We start from the raw sequence: 25076 nt of genomic DNA on the forward strand, positions 1-25076 counted from the left end.
TGGCCTAAGCAGTGAATGGAAGGCTTTCCAAAAATTATGAGGAACTGCAATGCCCCTTACAAGAGCCATGTGTGGCACCCCAGGGGTCTGGTCACCACAGTAATAGAGATATTACGTCGGAGAGCAAGTGGGAGGTTTCCTGGTCAGGATCCCTTAAACATGCAACATCCTCCTGCCCCAGTCCTGGGAGGGGAGAATTCTGCCCCTATAAACTGGATCTGGGGCGGGGTTGAGTGAGTCAGAGAACAGAGAACAGTCAGAGTCAGAGTGAGAGCAAGGGAAAGTAACAGCAAGGAGCTCTGTAGGAGCTAAAGACCAGGGGCTGGAAGCTGAGCAGAGCTCGCCCTGGCAGAAGACAATAGGAACCGGACACAGGAGTCCGAGGCTGTGAGGACTTATATATCCAGCAGCAGAAACCAGCCGGCAGGGGGATTTCAGGTCCTCTGGCCATAGAAGCCCGGAGGCTCAGTCACAAGCAAGGGACCAGCACCGCCGTCGTGGAGCGGAGGCTAAGAGAAGGCCCCAAGTCACCAGCCATATGGGTGAGCACTACACGGTACACTCAGGGACGTGGGCTACTTCTACCCGCTTACAGCAAGGTAGCCAGGAAGAGTGCAGACAGACGGGGAGGCCTACAACTCCACCTGGCCAGGGGAACTCCTGCTTGCTCACAGACTGACCAGGCCTCTTATGCTAGCCAGTACTCCCGGGAGGGTCTACCTTATAATCATCAGTAAAGACCCTGAACTGCACTGCAAAGACTCTGAGTCATTCCTGCTGCGCTCGTGCACCATCACCCCCATCATCCACACTCACTGCCCTGAGGCTATACTCCTCCCGTGGGGAGTTATCCCATTCTCTGCTGCGCACACAACACCAGCCTCAGCGGTCTGCCTCGCAGCGGTGGTACTCCCTGACCGCAATCCACGGGTGGCGCAGTCGGACAATTAACCTCAAAATCTAAGAAAGACTGCCTCTGGTTTGACCAGCCTGAGCCACGGGACCGGGTCACCGCCACGGAGACTACAGACCCCAGAGACCTGGCACCGGGTATCCCACACACGTGTACACACGGCCCAGGGGGCGCGTCACATGCAGTACAGCATATTACAAACATAAGTCCCATTATTGGGGAGTGGGTCTCCTATAGTATTTGCTTATGCCTTGCAAGCAAAAGCTGCCAAAAATTAGGACGGAGCAACTTGCAATGCCCCTTACAAGAGCCATGCAGTACAGCATATTACAAACATAAGTCCCATTATTGGGGAGTGGGTCTCCCATAGTATTTGCTTATGCCTTGCAAGCAAAAGCTGGCAAAAATTAGGATGGAGCAACTTGCAATGCCCCTTACAAGAGCCATGCAGTACAGCATATTACAAACATAAGTCCCATTATTGGGGAGTGGGTCTCCCATAGTATTTGCTTATGCTTTCCAAGCAAAAGCTGCCAAAAATTAGGACGGAGCAACTTGCAATTAGAGATGAGCGGTGTTCGACTAGAACTGTTCGCCAATCTCAAATTCGAGCTGTTTTGGGCGGTGTTCGAGTTGTTCGACGAACCCGAACGATTTGCAAAAAATTCGGCTGTTCGAGGTTATGTTCGATAACTGTTCGTGCACCAAAAGCGTGTCCTGCATGTCTGGTGCTATTTAGAGCACCAATCATGCAGGGATTGTCTGCCACTCACTGTAATGCCACAGCCATGGTGGTTGTGGCATTACAGTGATTGCCCAAATCGATGGGAACAGTGCCAACAGTGAAACATGAAAAGCCGGCAATTCAGCAGCGGCATACACCGGTACCCGACAATTTAGAACCGAAAGAATAGAGCTTCACACATAGATTAGATAGATATAAACATGTCAGCCACATATATACGAAGTACAGTGAAAGTGCTGCTTACTGTACTTGTCATTTAGCGTAAAGGATTTATCAAAAAAAATAATAGTGTTTTCATGCACCGTCTCTTTAAAAAAGCCGGCCGGCAATTCAGCAGCGGTACCCGACAATTTAGAATAGAAGGAATAGAGAATCACACATAGATTAGATAGATAGAAACATGTCAGTCACATATATATGAAGTACAGTGACAGTGTTGATTACTGTACTTGTCATTTAGTGTAAAGGATTTATCAAAAAAAATAATAGTGTTTTCATGCACCGTCTCTTTAAAAAAGCCGGCCGGCAATTCAGCATCTGTACCCAACAATTTAGAATAGAAGGAATAGAGAATCACACATAGATTAGATAGATAGAAACATGTCAGTCACATATATATGAAGTACAGTGACAATGTTGCTTACTGTACTTGTCATTTAGTGTAAAGGATTTATTAAAAAAAATAATAGTGTTTTCATGCACCGTCTCTTTAAGAAAGCCGGCCGGCAATTCAGCATCTGTACCCGACAATTTATAACAGACAGAATAGAGCTTCACACATAGATTAGATAGATAGAAACATGTCAGTCACATATATATGAAGTACAGTGACAGTGTTGGTTACTGTACTTGTCATTTAGTATTAAAATAAAGGATTTATTATTAAAAAAATTGGCGTGGGGTTCCCCTTAATTTTAGGCTCTAGCGGAGGTTAAGCAGACAGCTGGGGCAGATGTTTGAAGCCTGGGAAGGGGGTAATACCCACGGAGCTTCCCAGGCTACTAATATCAGCCCCCAGCTGAATACATAGCCTTTACTAGCTATTAAAATGGGGGACCCCCCAAAAAAAATGACGTGTGGTCCCCCCTAATTTAATAGCTAGCAAAGGCTAGGCAGACAGCTGGGGGCTGATATTAATAGCCCAGGAAGGTAGCCATGAATATTGGCCCCCTCCCAGGCTAGAAACACCAGCCGTCAGCCGCCCCAGAAATGGCGCATTCATAGGATGCGCCAATTCTGGCACTTAGCCTCGCTCTTCCACGCTGCCCTGGTGCGGTGGCAGGGGGTAATAGGGCTGGGGTTGATGTCAGCTTATAATGCCAGCTGACATCAAGCCCAGGTTAGTAATGGAGAGGCGTCTATAAGACACCCCCATTACTAACCCCATAGTCAAAGTTAAAAAAAACACAAACACCCAGAATAAAGTCCTTTAATTGAAATAAAGACACAATTCTTTATTGTTCTAAATTAAACCATACTTACCATCACGCCCATTCCAGCTGAAGCCAACGATCTCCTGTAATAAAAATAAAATAATAAAGCAACCTCATCCTTACCTTTCCATGGTTCCCACGACAGCTTCAGCTCTGCTACATCGAGATGACAGGCTGGACCGCAGCAGAACGCCGCCATCCAGCCTGTCATCCCGCAGACACTGAGAAGCGCAGGCTTGCTTGCGCTCTGCAGTGTCTGGCTGTGACGGCATAAAGATGAGACGAGTTCATGTCCAATGAACTCGGCGCACCTCATGCACGTCACTTACAGCGTGGGAGAATTCTCACGCTGAAGCGCTGAGTGCAGGAGAATTTTCCCACGCTGTCAGTGAGGTGCATGAGGTGAGCTGAGTTCATTGGACATGAGCTCACCTCATGCACGTCACTGACAGCGTGGGACAATTCTCCTGCACTCAGCACTTCAGCGTGAGAATTTTCCCACGCTGTCAGTGACGTGCATGAGGTGAGCTGAGTTCATTGGACATGAACTCGGCTCATCTGGATGCCGTCACAGCGAGACACTGAGGAGCGCAAGCATGCCTGCTCTTCTCAGTGTCTGCGGCATGACAGGCTGGATGGCAGCGTTCTGCTGCGGTCCAGCCTGTCATCTCGATGTAGCAAAGCTGAAGCTGTCGTGGGAACCATGGAAAGGTAAGGATGAGGTTGGTTTATTATTTTTCTTTTATTGCAGGAGATCGTTGGCTTCAGCTGGAATGGGCGTGATGGTAAGTATAGTTTAATTTAGAACAATAAAGAATTGTGTGTTTATTTCAATTAAAGGACTTTATTCTGGGTGTTGTGTTTTTTTTAAATACTTTACTAGAAATTCATGGCGGTCATGTCTAATACTGGCGTGACCCCATGAATTTTGGGCTTGGGACCAGCTGATAATACCAAGCTGGCCCTAACCCCTTTATTACCCAGTGAGCCACCGCACCAGGGTCCTGGATGAGTTGGGTACAGCGCCAGAAGATGGCGCTTCTATGAACGCGCCATTTTCCGGGGTGGCTGCGGACTGCAATTTGCAGCGGGGGGGCCCAGAAAGCTTGGGCCTCCCTGCGCTGCAAATTCCAGCCCCCAGCTGCCTAGTTGTACCTGGCTGGACACAAAAATAGGGTGAAGCCCCACGTATTTTTTTTTTAATTATTTCATGAAATTCATGAAATAATTAAAAAAAAATTGACGTGGGGCTTCGCACTATATTTGTGTCCAGTCAGGTGCAGCAGGCAGGAACGGGCTGCCCCCAACCACCAGCTGCCTATTTGTACCTGGCCGGACACAACAATATAGGGAAGCCCTTTTTTTCTTAATTATTTCATGAAATAATTTAAAGAAAATTGACATGGGGCTTCGCCCTGTTTTTGTGTCCAGCCAGGTACAACTATGCAGCTGGGGGCTGGAATCCGCAGCGCAGGGAGGCCCAAGCTTTCTGGGCCACCCCCGCTGCAAATTGCAGTCCGCAGCCACCCCGGAAAATGGCGCGTTCATAGAAGCGCCATCTTCTGGCGCTGTACCCAACTCATCCAGGGCCCTGATGCGGTGGCTCACTGGGTAATAAAGGGGTTAGGGCCAGCTTGGCATTATCAGCTGGCCCTAAGCCCAAAATTCATGGGGTCACGCCAATATTAGACATGACCACCATGAATTTCTAGTAAAGTATTTAAAAAAAACACAACACCCAGAAAAAAGTCCTTTAATTGAAATAAACACACAATTCTTTATTGTTCTAAATTAAACCATACTTACCATCACACCCATTCCAGCTGAAGCCAACGATCTCCTGAAATAAAAGAAAAATAATAAAGCAACATCATCCTTACCTTTCCGTGGTTCCCATGACAGCTTCAGCTCTGCTACATCGAGATGACAGGCTGGACCGCAGCAGAACGCTGCCATCCAGCCTGTCATCCCGCAGACACTGAGAAGCGCAGGCTTGCTTGCGCTCCACAGTGTCTCTCTGTGAGGGCATCCAGATGAGCCGAGTTAATGTCCAATGAACTCGGCTCACCTCATGCACGTCACTGACAGCGTGGGAAAATTCTCCTGCACTCAGCGCTTCAGCGTGGGAGAATTCTCACGCTGAAGCGCTGAGTGCAGGAGAATTCTCCCACGCTGTCAGTGACGTGCAGGAGGTGAGCTGAGTTCATTGGACATGAGCTCACCTTATGCACGTCACTGACAGCGTGGGAGAATTCTCCTGCACTCAGCGCTTCAGCGTGAGAATTTTCCCACGCTGTCAGTGACGTGCATGAGGTGCGCCGAGTTCATTGGACATGAACTCGTCTCATCTTTATGCCGTCACAGCCAGACACTGCAGAGCGCAAGCAAGCCTGCGCTTCTCAGTGTCTGCGGGATGACAGGCTGGATGGCGGCGTTCTGCTGCGGTCCAGCCTGTCATCTCGATGTAGCAGAGCTGAAGCTGTCGTGGGAACCATGGAAAGGTAAGGATGATGTTGCTTTATTATTTTTCTTTTATTGCAGGAGATCGTTGGCTTCAGCTGGAATGGGCGTGATGGTAAGTATGGTTTAATTTAGAACAATAAAGGATTGTGTCTTTATTTCAATTAAAGGACTTTATTCTGGGTGTTTGTGTTTTCTTTTAACTTTGACTATGGGGTTAGTAATGGGGGTGTCTTATAGACGCCTCTCCATTACTAACCTGGGCTTGATGTCAGCTGGCATTATAAGCTGACATCAACCCCAGCCCTATTACCCCCTGCCACCGCACCAGGGCAGCGTGGAAGAGCGAGGCTAAGTGCCAGAATTGGCGCATCCTATGAATGCGCCATTTCTGGAGCGGCTGACGGCTGGTGTTTCTAGCCTGGGAGGGGGCCAATATTCATGGCACCCTTCCTGGGCTATTAATATCAGCCCCCAGCTGTCTGCCTAGCCTTTGCTAGCTATTAAATTAGGGGGGACCCCACGTCATTTTTTTGGGGGGGTCCCCCATTTTAATAGCTAGTAAAGGCTATGTATTCAGCTGGGGGCTCATATTAGTAGCCTGGGAAGCTCCGTGGGTATTACCCCCTTCCCAGGCTTCAAACATCTGCCCCAGCTGTCTGCTTAACCTCCGCTAGAGACTAAAATTAAGGGGAACCCCACGCCAATTTTTTTTAATAATAAATCCTTTATTTTAATACTAAATGACAAGTACAGTAACCAACACTATCACTGTACTTCATATATATGTGACTGACATGTTTCTATCTATCTAATCTATGTGTGAAGCTCTATTCTGTCTGTTATAAATTGTCGGGTACAGATGCTGAATTGCCGGCCGGCTTTTTTAAAGAGACGGTGCATGAAAACACTATTACTTTTTTTAATAAATCCTTTACACTAAATGACAAGTACAGTAAGCAACATTGTCACTGTACTTCATATATATGTGACTGACATGTTTCTATCTATCTAATCTATGTGTGAAGCTCTATTCTGTCTGTTATAAATTGTCGGATACCGCTGCTGAATTGCCGGCCGGCTTTTTTAAAGAGACAGTGCATGAAAACACTATTATATTTTTTAATAAATCCTTTACACTAAATGACAAGTACAGTAAGCAACACTGTCACTGTACTTCATATATATGTGACTGACATGTTTCTATCTATCTAATCTATGTGTGAGGCTCTATTCCTTTTTGTCTAAATTGTCGGGTACCGGTGTATGCCGCTGCTGAATTGCCGGCCGGCTTTTTTAAAGAAAGCGTCTTCTGAGCAGTTTGTCAGCTTTTGGACACCTTTGAAGGTGTTTTCTATGTGTTTCTATGTGTTTTTGTTTGCCAGCCATTGGTTTTAACGGTGTTCGACGGTGTTCTAAGGTGTTCGACGAACAGTTCGACGAACAGTTCCTCGAACATCCCGGTGTTCGACGAACCGAACCGAACCCGAACACTACGGGGGTGGCTCAACACTACTTGCAATGCCCCTTACAAGAGCCATGCAGTACAGCATATTACAAACATAAGTCCCATTATTGGGGAGTGGGTCTCCCACAGTATTTGCTTATGCTTTCCAAGCAAAAGCTGCCAAAAATTAGGACGGAGCAACTTGCAATGCCCCTTACAAGAGCCATGCAGTACAGCATATTACAAACATAAGTCCCATTATTGGGGAGTGGGTGTCCCATAGTATTTGCTTATGCCTTGCAAGCAAAAGCTGCCAAAAATAAGGACGGAGGAACTTGCAGTGCTGGCACCCTGGTGGTATAGTGGTGGTGGAGGCTGAGGATAAGGAGAAGATAAAACAGCCGAAACGAGGAAGCGTATACCCATGTGTGGGTGTGAAGCGGTGCATGTGAATACACCTCCCGAAATAACACAGTGGATTTGACTTTATGTTACTCTGCTGTCATTTGGTGGTGATGAGAAGTCTGGCCCAATCCAGCCCTTGTTCATTTTGATAAGGGTCAGCTTGTCAGCATTGTCAGTTGACAGGCGAGTGCGCTTATCAGTTATAATTCCCCCAGCGGCACTAAAAACACGCTCCGATAACACGCTAGCGGCAGGGCAGGCCAGGACCTCCAAGGCGTACAGAGCGAGTTCATTCCAAGTGTCCAGCTTGGATACCCAATAATTAAAAGGCACAGAGGAATCACGGAGGACGCTGGTACGGTCGGCAAGGTACTCCCTCACCATCTTTTGAAACTTTCCACTCCTTGTGAGAGTACCCCGCGCCTAAGGGCCTGTAAGCTGGGCGGGTGTCAGAAAACTGTCCCAGAACGTTGACAGTGTTCCCCTGCCTCTGCTGGATTGGAGTTGCATCTCTCTCGCCTGTATGCCTTGGTTGGGCAGCGAACTGTGACGTCTGCCGCTAGCGTGTTCAGATGGGAATTTTTTTAAGAGTTCTGCAGCAAGGGCCTTCTCCTACTGCCCCATTTTTGTAGACCTCTCCACCTCAGGAATAAGAGAGTGAAAGTTCTCCTTGTAGCGGGGGTCTACAAGTGTCACCAACCAGTAATGACTGTCACCCAACATTTTGACAACGCGAGGGTCACGGTTAAGGCAGCATAACATAAAGTCAGCCATGCGTGCCAGACTGGTAACGGACAAGATTTCCGTGTCCTCACCAAGATGACGACTGACCATGCTCTCCTCCTCCTCTTCCTTCTTCCCCCTGTCCTCAGGCCACCCACGCTGAACCGACGGTATGACACTTGTACAAGTACTACCGTCTACAACGCATGATAGCAGCTCCTGTTCTTCCTCCTCCTCCTCCTCCTCTCCCTCATTGTCCCCCAATGCACGTTGGGATGAGATGAGGCTGGGCTGTGTGTAATCTTCCGCTACGGCTTCTTGATCCATCTCATCATACTCTGGCTGCAATGCCTCCTCTTTAATTCTCTGCAGAGAGCGTTGCAAAAGACAGACAAGTGAGATGCTGACACTAATGATGGCGTCATCGCCACTCACCATCTTGGTGGCCTCCTCAAAGTTTGTCAGGATGGTACATATGTCAGACATCCAGGTCCACTCCTGAGGTCTTATGTGTCGAGTCTGACCTGAATATAGATGGCCTTGTTGCAGCTTTTACTCCACAACTGCTCTCTTCTGCTCACAAATCCTTTGCAACATGTGGAGGGTAGAGTTCCAACGTGTGGGGACATCACACACCAGTCAGTGTGCCGGCAGCTGCAAACGCTGCTGCAACACAGCAAGGGCGGCGGAAGCTGTAGCCGACTTGCGAAAATGAGCTGACAGGCGGCGTACTTTCACGAGCAGATCTGGCAACTCGGGGTACGATTTAAGAAACCGCTGAACCACGAGGTTAAGCACATGAGCCAGGCATGGTACGTGTGTGATCTCACCTCGCCTCAGAGCCGCCACCAGGTTACTGCCATTGTCACACACGACCATGCCGGGATGTAGGTTCAGCGGTCTCAGCCACAGATCTCCCTGCTCTTTCACAGCTGTCCACAACTCACAAGCAGTGTGAGGTTTATCACCTAAGCTTATGAGTTTCAGCACAGCCTGTTGCCGCTTGGCGGAGGCAGTACTGCAATGCTTCCAGCCTGTAACTGATGTGGTGATATATGAGATGGAGGCTGAACATGAGGAGGAGGAGGATGCGCAGGAGCTGTACACTGTGGGGGCAACTCTGACTGACATAGGGCCCGCAATCCTCGGTGTGGGGAGGATGTGTTCCATCCCAAGGTCCTACTGGGTCCCGGCTTCCACTATGTTTACCCAGTGTGCCGTCAGAGAGATGTACCGTCCCTGGCCACAAGCACTTGTCCACGTGTCCGTTGTCACGTGGACTCTCCCAGTAACTGCGTTGTTGAGGGCACGGCAGATGCTTTGGGACACGTGCTTGTGTAGTGTGGGGATGGCACACCGGGCAAAATAGTGTCGGCTGGGAACCGAGTACCGAGGGACGGCCACCGCCATAAGATTGTGGAAGGATTCCGTCTCCACCAGCCTAAAAGGCAGCATTTCCAACGCAAGCAGTCGTGAAATTTGCGAGTTTAGGACTGTGGTCTGTGGGGCTTTAGCTGCGAATTTCCGCTTTCGTTCAAAGGTCTGACGACACTCGGCATGGTGGGAGGAAGGAGCATCAGGGTGAGGAGGAGTATGCAGTCGAGACTCACGGCTACTAAGAGTTGACCGTGTGGAAGACAGACCGGAGGTGGTGGTGCCCAGGTAACTGGAAGTATTATCTGCTATCCAATTAATAACCTGTTCACACTGATCAGTTCTCAATACTGGTGTTGTTCTGTGCTTCCCTAGTAATTCGGTCAAGAAATGGGAGCGAGAAGATGTGGCTGTTGATTGTGGCACATTTTCACCTTGGCCACGGCCCCGTCCTCTGCACGAACCATCACCAGAACATCCACTTCCACGTCCCTTGCCACGCGCCTTGCCCATTGTAAATGAAGTAAAATAGCTTACACTTGCACTATCAATGGAAAAAGGGTAATAAAGAGTAGATTAGAACCGTGGAAGAGGAAAACCACAGTTATTGTTTACTGGGGTATGCCACACTTTTTTAAATAGAGATATTTGCGGCTGAACAGTGAGCGACACACTCAAACTGCTTTTTTTTCAGATACCAAAGGCCCAAAACTGGATAGTACAGCGATTTGACCCGTGGAACTGCGAAACCACACTGGGATGTCGGGCCTACACAAGACTATTTTCAACAGATATATTTTTGTGTCACAACAGTCAGGAGACACTACTGTTTTTCTTTACGGAAAAAAATACCAAAAGCTGAATAATAGAGATTTTTTACCGTGGGATGGCAAAACCACAGTTATTGTTTACTGGGGTATACCACACTTTTTTAAATAGAGATATTTGCGGCTGAACAGTGAGCGACAAACTCAAACTGCTTTTTTTTTAGATACCAAAGGCCCAAAACTGGATAGTACAGCGATTTGACCCGTGGAACTGCGAAACCACACTGGGATGTCGGGCCTACACAAGACTATTTTCAACAGATATATTTTTGTGTCACAACAGTCAGGAGACACTACTGTTTTTCTTTACGGAAAAAACTACCAAAAGCTGAATAATAGAGATTTTTTACCGTTGGATGGCAAAACCACAGTTATTGTTTACTGGGGTATGCCACACTTTTTTAAATAGAGATATTTGCGGCTGAACAGTGAGCGACACTCTCAAACTGCTTTTTTTTTAGATACCAAAGGCCCAAAACTGGATAGTACAGTGATTTGACCCGTGGAACTGCGAAACCACACTGGGATGTCGGGCCTACACAAGACTATTTTCAACAGATATATTTTTGTGTCACAACAGTCAGGAGACACTACTGTTTTTCTTTACGGAAAATATACCAAAACCTGAATAATAGAGATTTTTTACCGTGGGATGGCAAAACCACAGTTATTGTTTACTGGGGTATACCACACTTTTTTAAATAGAGATATTTGCGGCTGAACAGTGAGCGACACACTCAAACTGCTTTTTTTTTAGATACCAAAGGCCCAAAACTGGATAGTACAGCGATTTGACCCGTGGAACTGCGAAACCACACTGGGATGTCGGGCCTACACAAGACTATTTTCAACAGATATATTTTTGTGTCACAACAGTCAGGAGACACTACTGTTTTTCTTTACGGAAAAAAATACCAAAAGCTGAATAATAGAGATTTTTTACCGTGGGATGGCAAAACCACAGTTATTGTTTACTGGGGTATACCACACTTTTTTAAATAGAGATATTTGTGGCTGAACAGTGAGCGACACACTCAAACTGCTTTTTTTTTAGATACCAAAGGTCCAAAACTGGATAGTACAGCGATTTGACCCGTGGAACTGCGAAACCACACTGGGATGTCGGGCCTACACAAGACTATTTTCAACAGATATATTTTTGTGTCACAACAGTCAGGAGACACTACTGTTTTTCTTTACGGAAAATATACCAAAACCTGAATAATAGAGATTTTTTACCGTGGGATGGCAAAACCACAGTTATTGTTTACTGGGGTATACCACACTTTTTTAAATAGAGATATTTGCGGCTGAACAGTGAGCGACACACTCAAACAGTTTTTTTTTTTAGATACAAATGGCCCAAAATGGATAATACAGAGGTTTGAACCGTGGAAGTGCAAAACAACACTTCTGTTTCTCTAGCCTACACCAGACTATTTTCAACAGTTATATTTGTGTCTGAAAAATCAGAGACACGCTTTTTTTTGGGGGGGAGGGGGGGCAAAAGTTTAATAAGATGGGTATTTGCACAGTGTGAAGGAGGAAAAAAAAAGGAGGATTTAGATGAAAATTTTTCCTGGCCCCCGACACCTGCTGCTAAGTCCAGCAATTTCAGCAACAGGAGCACACAGGACTGTAATGCAGCGTTTGCTGGTATAACCACTGTGTCTCCTATACAGCCTGCCTGCCTGGTATCTGGGATGGATATTAGTCCTGAAAAGGACTGTGTTTGTTCTGGCAGCCTTTACAGACCCGACACTAACTATTTCGCAGTTTATATCTCTCCCTAAATCAGCAGCGCTGTCCCTACACTGTCTAATCCGGAGCGACTGTGTCCAAGATGGCGGCGCCCGGTTTTAAATACTCGAGGTGACGCTGTGCGGCCAGCCAATCACTGTAATGCCCACAACCAACATGGCTGCAGCATTACAGTGACTGGCTGGCAATCCCTGCATGTTCATTGGCTCTGTAAAGAGCGCCAAACATGCAGGGCGGAGACCCGAGCTCCTGCCCGAGTAACCCGGAAATGCTCGGTGCTCGCCGAACATCCCGAGTAGCGTGATGCTCGGGCGAGTACCGAGCAGTGTCGAGCATGTTCGCTCAACACTAGTGTTTACCCTAAAAAGACTTTAGAATGAGTGGACGGGAGCAGACCTTGTGGACTGTAGCCGAGGATGTGTCTTTGTTTTTGAATAGCCAAGAACTGCATATGTACAGATCATTGAACACAGTTGCTCCAAATAAAAGTATAAATAAGGATAATCAAGTGGCAAAATCTATTGGTGCTCAGTGTTAAACATTGACTTTAATATTACAAATTACAGTAAAAAAGTATTGATAACATCTTTTTCTTTAGAAAATGTTAATAAATTCATCTTATTTTTAAAATCCCCAATGATTGTAAATTGGTGGTTATGATTATACAATTTAGTTACCGTATTTTTCAGACTATACGACGCACCGGACCATAAGACGCACATGGGTTTTAGAGGAGTTAAATATGGGAAAAAAATGTAAGCAAAAAATGTGGTCATGATGCCCTGTTAAGGGGGAAAGGGTCTGCTGCTGACACTGCTATAGGCGTAATATCCCGTAATTCTGTTCTAATAGTCCCCATCCTGGTATGCATGGCACCCATCATCCTGGTATGCTTGGCACCCCTCATCTTGGTATGCTTGGCACCCTTCATCCTGGTATGCAAGGCCCCCCTCATCCTGGTATGCGTGGCACCCCTCATCCTGGTATGCATGGCACCCCTCATCCTGGTATGCATGGCACCCCTCATCCTGGTATGCAAAGCCCCCCTCATCCTGCTATGCAAGGCCCCCCTCATGCTGGCATGCAAGGTCCTCTTCATCCTGGTATGCATGGCACCCCCATATCCTGGTATGCCTGGCACACCCACATCCTGGTATGCCTGGCACCCCACATCCTGGTATGCCTGGTACCCCCACATCTTGATATGCCTGGCACCCTTACATATTGGTATGCCTGGCAGCCCCACATCTTGGTATGCCTGGCACCCCCACATTCTAGTATGTCTGGCACCCCCACATCCTGGTATGCTTGGCACCCCCACATCTTGATATGCCTGGCACACCCACATCTTGATATGCCTGGCAACCCCACATCTTGATATTCCTGGCACCCCCACATCCTGGTATGCCTGGCACCCCCACATCCTGGTATGCCTGGCAGCCCCACATCCTAGTATGCCTGGCACTCCCACATCCTGGTATGCCTGGCACCCCCACATCCTGGTATGCCTGGCACCTCCATCCCCATTACACAAAAAAATAAATACTCATACTTACCTTTCTTCTTCTCTCCTCCAGCGCTGTGTCCTCCTTTGCAGCCTGCACAGATCTCCCTGTGTGAGCTGCGCATGACGTAACTGACATGCGCGCTCACACAGGGAGATGCTGTGCCGGAAGAGTCACTGCTCCCCACGTCGGGACTGTGTGCGTGGGGAGCAGTGACTGCACGTTCATTCATAGCGGGTGCACACTGGAGCCGAAGTGCGGCTCCTGCTGCCGGGCGATCGCGTGTGCCCTCTATTAAAGAGTATGAATATTCACCCCCTCTCCACTCCCATGGGCGTGGAGAGGGGGTGAATATTCATGCTCTTTAGTAGCGGGCACAAATGACGGCCGAGCGCTGCAGGAGCCGCGCTGCAGCTACACTGTACACCCGTGATTAAGGAGAATGAATATTCACTGCTCCCCACGCCTATGGGAAAGTGAAAGTGAATATTCATTTTCTTAAGCAGCGGGGACAGTGTAGGCTGCAGTACAACAAGACAGTATATAATAGAAGGTTCGGACTATAAGACGCACTCCTCACTTTCCTCCAAAATTTTGGAGGAAAAAAGTGCTTTTTGTAGTCTGAAAAATACGGTAAGTTTTAAGCAGTGAGCTTTTGAGGCGCATAAGGTTGTGGTAGCAGCTGTAATGCAACAGCTTCTGTGAATAGGGATGCATTGAGCCTTATATACACACAACTTCAACAAGATTTTTATCTGAATGTCAAATGTAAAAAAATAATATATTTTGGCTTAAGACGTGGACAAAATTGATATTATCCTTCTGGTAAAGTAAGAAAAAACAACAATGGTCACTGAAATAACTTGAAACTGACTAAAGTAATTTTCTATTTACATATACTAAATATGACTGATATCAGACATTGCTTTTGAATTGTGGTTCAATAGAAAAATAAAAAATAAAAAAGTAGTGAAAATGGCCTGGACAAAAATGATAATACTGTAAAGCAGGAGACCGAATGCAATGCACAGAAGGCACGAGGCAGGAACAATCAATGAACAATTTATTTCTATTCGATATAGTAGGAATTCGCAATGGTTAGGAAACAGTTAATAACATAAAACAGTGTAAACAGCAGTAAACCATTTGACAATAAACACGCAACGAATTGAGGAATGTAATTAGAATAACTTCCTTCCTACAAGGGTGGTACACCCTTTCCAGGGAGCTACTAAGTTAGCTCTTTCTGCAACAATGGCCTTAGTGGGGGTCTCATAAGCCGCACCTTCTCACAAAGTCTATCAAGGAACGTTGGGCTTCCTGTGTACCAACCAGCCACAACCTCACCTGTTGTCCTAAACCAAGTCGACCCCTGTACCATACATTATAGCCGGCCCAGCTAACTTGTGTCGTCCTTCTGTAACCACAGGTGTCCTCCTCTGATAGACGTCTCCTCGCTAATCTTCGGTGCTTGACCAACAGCGGGTGTCTCCTAGACCTGGGAAAGAGAGGGCTGGGTTCCGGCTCTCGACGGGTGTCACCTGGGCTCTGAATCTTGACTGGCGTAGGGCGAGGGTTCTGACTTTGACCGGCGCAGTCTAGGTTCTGGATCTTGACCAGCTCAGGTCAGGTCTTCGGGTCTTAACCAGTGTAGTCGTGTCTTTGGATTTCACTGGTCATCATCTGGGCCTTGTCTGACGGTGGCCAACGCCCTGCCGGCGTACGCTCTCCGCTGAGGCCTGCCACACTGGCTTCAACAACTTCTCTGGCCCATATCCGCACCGCTTCTCTGCTTGGCGCCAAATCCTCCCACGGTTTAGCGCAAAGGACTTTTATATCGGGGGAACTTCGTCATGCAAGGCACCTGACTGGGTCCTGCACATGAACTGGTTCCTCCGGCAACTCTTCTGATGCCGGTTGGTATGCCAGTTGGTTCTGCCTGATTTCATCCAGCCAGCCAATGGCAGTCCTTCTTCACTAATGCCACATCATGCAGGGGCTCTTCAGGAGTACCATTGCTTCCTCTTACAATACCCTTAGAGAAGATTGAAAATGATTTAACCTGAGGTGTCACTCTCGCAGGTGACGCTTGTGGTTTGTGGATCCACTTTGCCACGAGGATGGGCTTGATTAGGAGGGGCACAGCTAAGTGACTACCAGGTTTTCACTGGAGCTCCTGATGGTGGAGTCAGGTTTGAGCTGCAGGTAGCCACCAGGTACCACTCCCAGGCAGTCCCTGGTAGTGCAGCTGCTGACCCCTAAGGGGCAGGTACACTGACATGGACTGGATTCAGAGTCACAGACAAGCCTGGATTCACAGCCTGTTCAGACAGGTGCAGTTTCAGGATTCAGGTACCACCAGAGCAGCTTCTGGTTCAGGATCCTCCGCAGCTACAGAACTAACATATAAAGTTGCACTCTGTATTTTTTTAATGCTAAAGCATGTAAACATGAAATATATGAAATTTGAATTGCATTACTGCTCTAGAAAATAGGAAAAACTAAGATTCTTATCACATAATTTGGCCAATTCATGCATGCACAGCAGCCAACAACAAGGCGATCTTCTTATGCTGGGAACCTATCCTAATGTGATTCCTCTCCCGGGCTGATAGCCTACATTCATATGGGTAAATAGGATCCTGCTGTAATTAAAACTACCACGGGCTGCTTGGAGGAGTGTTTGGTCAGTGCAACTTTATTTGTTATGTATGGAGATGGCTACTCTTAGTATGCACCTGTTCATACTAGTGTTCTGTTTGGAAGTGACGGTCAGTCTTTTGTTATTTATATGCATAGGCCCTCTGACTGAGTACTCCACCCATCAGCCTGTGGCAGTTTTAATCCGCCAGAGCAGCCACAGAGTTCAGGTACAGCCAGAGCGGCTTCAGGGGAAAGTACACACTATACTGGACTAGAGGAACAGTATCAGGATAACTAACTAACTTAACTAGATTGGATGAGGGACTTGGCAAAATACAGTTGCACACACAGAATGTAGGGAAACTACAGGGGTTGCTCCCACACCTCCCTACTGGGGAGGGTGCTTTTTATACAAAATGCCTCCCAGCTATTGGCTGGGGGGCATTTTTCAAAGTGTGTGCACTGCCCCTTTAAGAACAGGGGCGCATGCGCTCTAGGCATGCAGCCAGAAGCCTGTGCAGTGTGCACAGGAAACAGGGAGGAGGAAGCAGGGAACGAGGACGGCGCCATGGCAGGGGTGATGAGTATGTCGGCTTCTCTGGCAGCATAGTGTTACACGAGGGACATGTAAAAGTAAGGTGTCTCCTGTAAGTAGCATCACAAGTGTCTACAAACTTATAATCAGTCAGTCTGCCTATTTTACGATGGGTGAAAAGTGGTCACTGTGTTGTATGGTATCATGATATGTACCACTTTGAACATGGACCAAAGACAGCTAAGGAGAGCATTGCCTCAGGAGATTAGAAAGAAAATTATAGACCAAAATGTTAAAGATAAAAGCTATAAGACCATATCCAAACAGCTTTGTGTTCTTGTTACTACAGTTGCACATATTATTCAGAAGTTTAAGGTCTATGCAACAGTAGCTAACTTCAAAGGACGTGGCAGGAAGAGGATAATTGATGACAAATTGAAGAGATGGATAATACGAACAGTAACCAAAGAGCCCAGAATAACTTCCAAAGAAATTAGAGGTGAACTCCAAAGTCAAGGTACATCAATATCAAATTGCCCCATCTGTCGCTGTCTTGGCCAAAGGAGACTTCATGGAAGATGACTGAAAAGGAAGCCACTGTTAAAACCAAAGCATAAAGAAACAAGACTGGCATTTGCCAAAATGCATATTGGAAAGTCATAAAGTTTATGGGAGAATGTCTTTAGGACAGATTAGACAAGACAGGAGCTTTTTGGCAAATCACATCAGCTCTATGTTTACAGATGCAGAAATGAAGCATACAAAGAAAAGAACATTGTACCTACTGTGAAGGAAGCATGGAGGAGGCTCGGTTATGTTTTGTCTCTGGTTTACCACATCTGGCACAGGGTGTTTTGAATCAGTGCAGGGTACAAGGAAATCTCAAGATTGTCAAGGTATTCTGAAGTGAAATGTGCTGCCCAGTCTCAGAAAGCTTGGTCTGAGTGACATCATGGGTCCCCCAACTGGGTAATGACCAAAAACACACAGCTAAAAACACCCAAGAATGGCTGATCTAAGCCCTGATCTAAATTCTGTTGAACATCTGTAGAAGGAGCTGAAACATGCTAGAGAATGCACTCTTCAAACCTGAGACAACTGGAGCAGTTCACTCATGAAGAATGGGGTAAAATACCTGTGGCAGGTGCAGATGTCTCATTTGACAGTTACAGAAATCGTTTTTTGCAGTGATTGCCTCAAAAGGTTGTGCAACAAAATATTAAGTTAATGGTACCATCATTTTTGTCCAGACCATATGTCGCGATATAGACTTGCTAATACTATGCAAGTTATGAAAAAATGGAAGCAAAATTTTCAAAACTTCTCGATTTATTCAGTATTGAGGATAAGCGCCACGTGCAGAAATATCCATGTTTAAACACCCTGGCTTGAGCTTATTTATGATTGTCTGAGGAATTTTTTGCCATACTGAATGCATTTGGGCATGCCAATCACGATTTGCTGCTGGCAGCTCCCTTTGCAATGGCCGACCACTAACATCCCAAATGTGCTCTATGGGAGACAAGTCTGCAAAGCGCTGAAGGTCATGGTAGGGCATTTAGATCACTCATGCTGCTCAGAGTAGCATGAAGAACATGTGGCCTGGCGTTATCATGTTGAAAATGGCTCCTGGGGCACTCTTGAGAAAAGGCCATACCCATAGGCGGATTATAATGAAGGCAGTCTGGGCTATCGCCCGGGGCCTGGGGCTTCAGGGGGGGCCCATGATCAGATTGCCCTCATTATATGGGTGCAATCTGGTGCATATTTTGCATCTGCAGATGTGCACCAGAGGACCTGTGCGTTAATCACGTAACCTATCACATGTTCTCTCAATGGAATCATGTGACTTGTCATGTGATTCTTCGGGTGCTGGGGGAGGGGCAATGCTCTCTAAACTGCCCAGGGCACTGACTACTCTTAATCCACCGCTGGCCGTATCACTATTTCCACCACCAAACCAATGTAATGCCATGCTGTCTGGCTACTATACATTATACCGCCCCTCACCATTATCCCGGGAGTATGACCGGTGTGACGTTTATTTGTGAAGGCCTCTTCATAGAGCAGTGCTCATCAAAGAATGTTTTCTCTGGAAATAGGATTATTGGCTTATCATAGCCATATGCTTCTGCGCTATGGGGCCTTTTTGCACCCTTTTAAGATTTTTTAAATGTATGTTTCCTGTGATTAGTTTATAAAATGAATAATATTTTGAGTATCCTCTTGCGCTATAAAGTGTTTTTTTTCATGCTTAGACATTTCAATTTGACCCTTGTCAAAGTCAATTTTCTTCTTAGCCCGCCGCTTTACTGCTGCCTTTATCACAAGATAATTAATGTTATTAACTTCTGCATTCGGTTTATATTATGGCTGATGGTTCTCTAAGTATAATTATTTTTATTTTTCTATTTCTATTCTCAAATTTACAGTTGAAAGGATTTAAGTTGTATTTCTCAAATGAATTTCCTTGTGGCAGTCTATTGGCTATTAGCTGTGACTGTCAATATGTTTGTAGTATGAATGAAAGAGATTATAGGTCTAGTGTGTCTACCACAGTATATTTGCCCACAGTGACTAATGCAGGTTAATGCACTTTAATGATTTAGGTAAGAGTGGTGTAATAAGTGAAATGACTGTTATTGTGTACATAAACATGGGTGAGGCATCTCCTAGTTACAATAACCAGCTACACGTTGAATGCAAGCTCTACGTTGTCGTACGAGACTAGAAAAGAACAAAAACCAAAGGTGCAACAGATACATTTTGCAAGCCAAGTAAAATATTACACAGATTGAAGGAGCCCACGTTGCTTTTCCACATTTGCTGTCGAAAGAAATGTTTAAAGACACTTGGCTTTTACTGCCTTCACTCATTTTTACAATTTTCCTATTGCTTAAGCATCTTTATAGATCACTGAGGGCTTCTCAACAGTCCAATTTTACCTTAAAGAAGCTCACCCATGAACTCCCCCCCCTAATTCTGTAGATATATGTATGTAATGTAGTGTTGATATCCTCACCTATTGCCATCTTCTCCGATATCCAGTGCCATTAGCTCCTCTACTGAGTCACGTGAAGCCTATCCGGCTCATTCTGTGCTCTGTGTGTGAGCCTCAAGTCTCTTTTATAATGTAAGCCTGTGGAGCCTTGTTCTGACGCTCCATAGACTTACATTGTAAATGCCTCTTCCGAGTAACGCAGAGCGCAGCTGGACCTGGGGAGGCTGAAGAACGGTGACGTCACTCAGAAAAGATGCAGAATGGGGCCTGATACCAAATAAGACGGTGGTCTATGAGTATATTAACACACTGACAGCACAACACATACACATATATACACAGGTGTAGGGGGGGAAATATTAATGAGACTGCTTTCTTAAATGGGTCTAAGCTGCATTATCAGACACCGACTTTCTGCTGATTGGTGATGGTACCTAGAGCAGGATCTCCATTGATAGTTCAATTAAGCCCTAGCTTCTATAAGTTATCAATTAACCTCTATGTGTGAATGAAAATAGAAAACAAAAAAAAACAAACCAAAGATTAAAGTGAATTGTGATAGAGAGTAGATACATAAACTAATCATCTCCATTGTCTATGTGGAAAGCATCTTATTATTGTAGTGATTTTCTTTGACCATTTACTTGTTGGTGTACCATATGTTTCATTAACAGAAATTGAGAGGAACCTTCAATTCCCCAGGTTTGTGAAGGCACAAAGCCAACAAAATGTAAAGACTCTAAATGCAGAATTAGAGGTGTTAAAACAGGAACTGGAAATTCAGAAGCTAAAACGTCGCATTAAGACATCTGTTACTCAGCGAGCCAAACCCCAGCTGGAGATACTTCATCCAATGGTAATATTCAATGTTTTGTTCAAAATGGGGTGATAAATTGTTTAATTAGAGAACTGTCAACAGACACTATCCAAAGATCAATAATTTATTACAACTGATCCACAGGAAATGAATAAACCCGACAGTCCAAATCTTGGCAGACATTTTTCAAATCTCAGTCATGGACTAGAGCCTGCTCCATACGATCCAGTGTGAGTATTACGGGGAATTATGTGCGCTCAGCACCCGAGGGCCAATATGATTACAAATGGTGGTGACAAACCCAACTGAGCCTCTCTACTTAATACCAGGAACTACTATCAATATCTTAATAAAATAAAAAATATAATAGCAATATTAGGCATCTTAGGCCACATTTATCAATGTATTACATCTTTTTTACTTCAAAGTTATTTCTACTACCATTTTGTCCAGGCATTTTGGTAAGAGCTTTTGACTTGGAATTGTTTGAGGCAGGTCCTGGCTGTAACACACAGCCATGACCTTCCGGGTATTGGGCGGGCTCACCCCGCGAGCCTGCTCCATACATCCACTTCCAACTTGCGCGGTACATGTACGGCATGTCATGGAGTGGTTAATTGCAATTTCTCATACCACTCTTTGTGAAGGTTGAATTTATGATGCTAACATTTAAACAAAACATTTATTGTCTTGTAAGATTTAAAGGGGTATTCCCATCTCCAAGATCCTATCCCAATATGTAGTAGGTGTAATAATAATATTAGCAAGTACCTCCAATTAGAAATGTAGCATAGTTTTTCTGATTCGCTGTCTCTTTCCTCATGTGCAGGCATTACAGGACCTTAATTATCCATGGCTATGATCAACTGGCAACTGGCTAACTGTCACTATATCAGTTGTCATAACCATGGATACCTAAGGTCCTGCAATGCCTGTACATGAGGAAAGAGACATAGCAAATCAGAAGAACTATACGACATTTCTAATTGGAGGTATTTGCTAATATTATTATTACATCTACTACATATGGGGATAGGATCTTGGAGATGGGAATACCCCTTTAACTCTGCCATAGGTCATTCCCTTCAATACACATCCATATCCTCGCAATACCCAGCCATATGTCTATGAAGCAGTTATCTCAGTTCAGTAGACTGGATAGTCAGGCTAGGTATTGCGATCTGCGCGTGGTCAGTATTTCACGGTATTTCTTTATTCTATAATTGACACTTTTTTATACCATCTTTTTGTTTATGTTAATAAACTTGATATGGTTGAAACTAAAGTATTGCCTAACTTTTTGCGGCAAACATGAATATAGAGGGGGCACGGCTTGCAGCTTGGTCATAATTTAGACATATTTATGGATGCGCCATATTTGAAATGTTGCAATTTTTTTCACTCTCTCATTATTTAAAGATCCATCAACTTTATCAATTACTGTATGAGGTTTTGATGCAAAATGAAAAATCTTACCCCACGGGTTCAGCTTCACAATTTTCAATTATAGGGGGGTTTTATATATATATATATATATATATATATATATATATATATATATTTTAAGCAATATAGTAAATAACAACAAAAATCTTCTCTAGGTTTTCAATATATATTTTGTTGTAAACAGGACCCTGAGTTGTGAATAATTAAGTCGACAGCGGTGCTATTAATTAATACATGTATATATATATTTCTAGATTGCTTTGATAAATATTCTTCTATAGAATCTGCTAGAAAAAAACAAATCTAAAGATCTTATACTAATGTACTTAGATTTGTGTTATTGACTTGTTGGATTCTTTTTTTGTGCTAACTTTTTTGCTTTTGACTTGCAGCTCTGGCTTTGTAGTATTTTATGACTATCTTCTTGGACTTGAGCCTTCTTATCGAGTATGCAGACTAGTGGTTAGTTTGTGCAGTGGCGGGCAGGAGATGGGAAACCCTTCTACCCTTCCACCTGTGTATTGTGATGCTTCACTAGCCAAGTTGTACGAAAGCAAGAAGCAGAATATAGCAATTCTATCTACAAAGCAGGCTGTGCCCAGGTACTTTACTTCTTATAATTACTTTTTTTATTCACCATTATGCGGTTATATATTATTTTCATGTACCGTATTCAGTGCTATGTAAAGATACATTATCAAATAGATGTTATAGCAGAGCATCAAAAATAATTGTATGTAGTAAATTGGGTGGGTCTCAGAGGGTGCTATTGAAACTGCTGAAGAGCTCCCTGATCTTCCTTTTCGATGCACTGCATGTTAGTTCCTGATATGCCTTTACACTACATTCATGTGAGTGTTAGGTTGGGGTTAGACGAGCGTATGAAAAAAAACTTGGATGAGTTTTATCCATGTTATCATCCGTTTGACAATATTTTTCGTCCGTGTGATATCCATGTGCCAACCGTTTTTATGCATCAACGTTTTAAAATGTACACAATCAAATACAGTTTCCTAGGTTATTAATGACAATTTATCTGTAATAATCGGATGCAACATGCATGATCTGTATGCGATTCGATTGTTTTTGCACACCTGTTAGGGTGAACATTTTGATATGTTCACTAGTTGCCTGCTCCTGGCCTAATGGATATGATCAAGTGCATGCAAGAAAGAATAACATCAGACACACACAGTCGGATGTAAGCTCTCCTTGATTAGCTATGGCACAGCTCCAAGTGTCTTTATTCAACCCGAACATAGACTTATATAAACTGTAAATAGGGGCTCGGTTAACCCTACAATGGGAGTAACCAGATGTATTCATTGGTTAAAGGATTGGGCAATGGGCAAGTCCATGGGAGGATCCATGAGGTCATCAGGGTGGGTTGGTCCATGAGGTCATCAGGGTGGGTTGGCCCATGAGGTCATCAGGTGGCGTGGTCCATGAGGTCATCAGAGGGCGTGGTCCATGAGGTCATCAGGGTGGGTTGGTCCATGAGGTCATCAGGGGCATGGTCTCGATCGGGTGTCTCCAAGCGATGTGTCACTCTGTGATTGGTTAGTCCTTCTATAGAATTCTGCTTCCTCCCGGAACTTCCTTGTTCAACAGGATGTAGTCATAAATAAAGTCTCTACCTTTGCCACATGTACAACAGGATGTAGTCATAGGTTCAGTCGCCATCTTGCATAACAGTGCATGGTGTGGTGAAACAGGAAATGGAAGCCATCTTTTGATCTAAACAAGCTTATGTCAGGTGAAATGATACACTTTGTGGGTCTTTTCTCTCAATCTCCTATGTCTTGAGGTTAATTAAGTATTTGATTCTATGGCTCTCCTCAACACACCTATATACTTAAATGGGCGATTTTCATCCGATATGCAGAAGAGAATAGTGCATGTTTTTTGCACGTGTGAAAAAACTGTCATCTGAGCAATCCTATTGAATAACATTGGTCAGTATAATACATACATACATATAATACAGACTGTATAATGCACTAGTTGGAAAGAGCCCTCAGCATCCAAGAGAAACAGACCGATTTTTTTATCAGGTGTCATCCTAGTTGCCTCCGTTTTTTTTCTCATCTGTTTTTTTTACTTAATCAGGTAGACTGAACTTTTTTGTGCATTGACTATTAAATGCATCAGGCTACATTCACAAGTCCATGTGATACATCCTAGTGCTGTCTGTTTTTTCTTGGACAGCAGACTGACCCATAGAGTTTCATTCATACAAGTGGTACAGTGTCCATTTTAGGAGATGATCAGATATCAAAGTCAAACATCAGAATAATGTCAATTTGAGGCTAAATACCCTGTCTGAGAACTGATTTTGATATATGATTTTGACATCTGACTTTGGCATGTGACTTTGACATCTGACTTTGATATCTGACTTTGACAAGTGACTTTGGCATGTGACTTTGATAAGTGACTTTGATATCTGACTTTGACAAGTGACTTTGACATGTGACTTTGATAAGTGACTTTGGCATCTGACTTTGATATGTGACTTTGACATGTGACTTTGACAAGTGACTTTTACAGCTGATAATAATAATAAAAAAATGTCACTGTTTGCTGGGACTTGAACCTAAAACTCTAAGTCTAGAAGCCAGTGCACTTAACATTGAGCTATACACTCAATTGATGAAAGCAGTTTTTCTTGGTTTATGAGATCAACCATGAAAATACTCAGAGTGTCTAAAACTCATTGTGATTCTGATTCTGATGTTTGAAGAAAGTCAGATATCAGACTCGCATATCAAAGTCACACATCATTTGAATTTGGCTTGGAGGAGGTATGTGTGAAAGTCCCAATGAGTTTCAGGCAGGTTTGCACTGAAAATCACATAACCAAATAGAACGACTAGGTTGCTCAACTGAGTGTATAGCTCAATGCACTGGCTTCTACACATAATGTTTTGGGTTCAAATCCCAGCAGCGAAAAGTGACTTTTTTTATTATTATTATCAGTTGTAAATTTTTCTTTCCATCAACCCAAAAACTGTCTGAAAACTCCAGACCACTAGGGCAGT

At 44.7% G+C, this 25076-nt stretch overlaps 1 protein-coding gene across 2 annotated transcripts in view; it reads left to right on the plus strand.

Annotated features, from left to right (window-relative positions):
- The window catches only part of LOC141165822 (coiled-coil domain-containing protein 17-like), a 124273-nt gene that overhangs the window by 39730 nt on the left and 59467 nt on the right, over window positions 1–25076 (plus strand). For both annotated transcript variants that reach the window (XM_073651782.1, XM_073651773.1), the window contains 3 exons: window positions 20447–20628; window positions 20734–20819; window positions 22428–22637. In XM_073651782.1, coding sequence (XP_073507883.1) covers window positions 20447–20628; window positions 20734–20819; window positions 22428–22637 — 478 coding nt within the window. The remainder of the gene's footprint in view (window positions 1–20446; window positions 20629–20733; window positions 20820–22427; window positions 22638–25076) is intronic.

The sequence above is a fragment of the Phyllobates terribilis genome, unplaced genomic scaffold (genome assembly GCF_046119375.1).
Source record: "Phyllobates terribilis strain yellow unplaced genomic scaffold, ASM4611937v1 Scaffold_1__5_contigs__length_1240528914, whole genome shotgun sequence".
NCBI lineage: Eukaryota > Metazoa > Chordata > Amphibia > Anura > Dendrobatidae > Phyllobates > Phyllobates terribilis.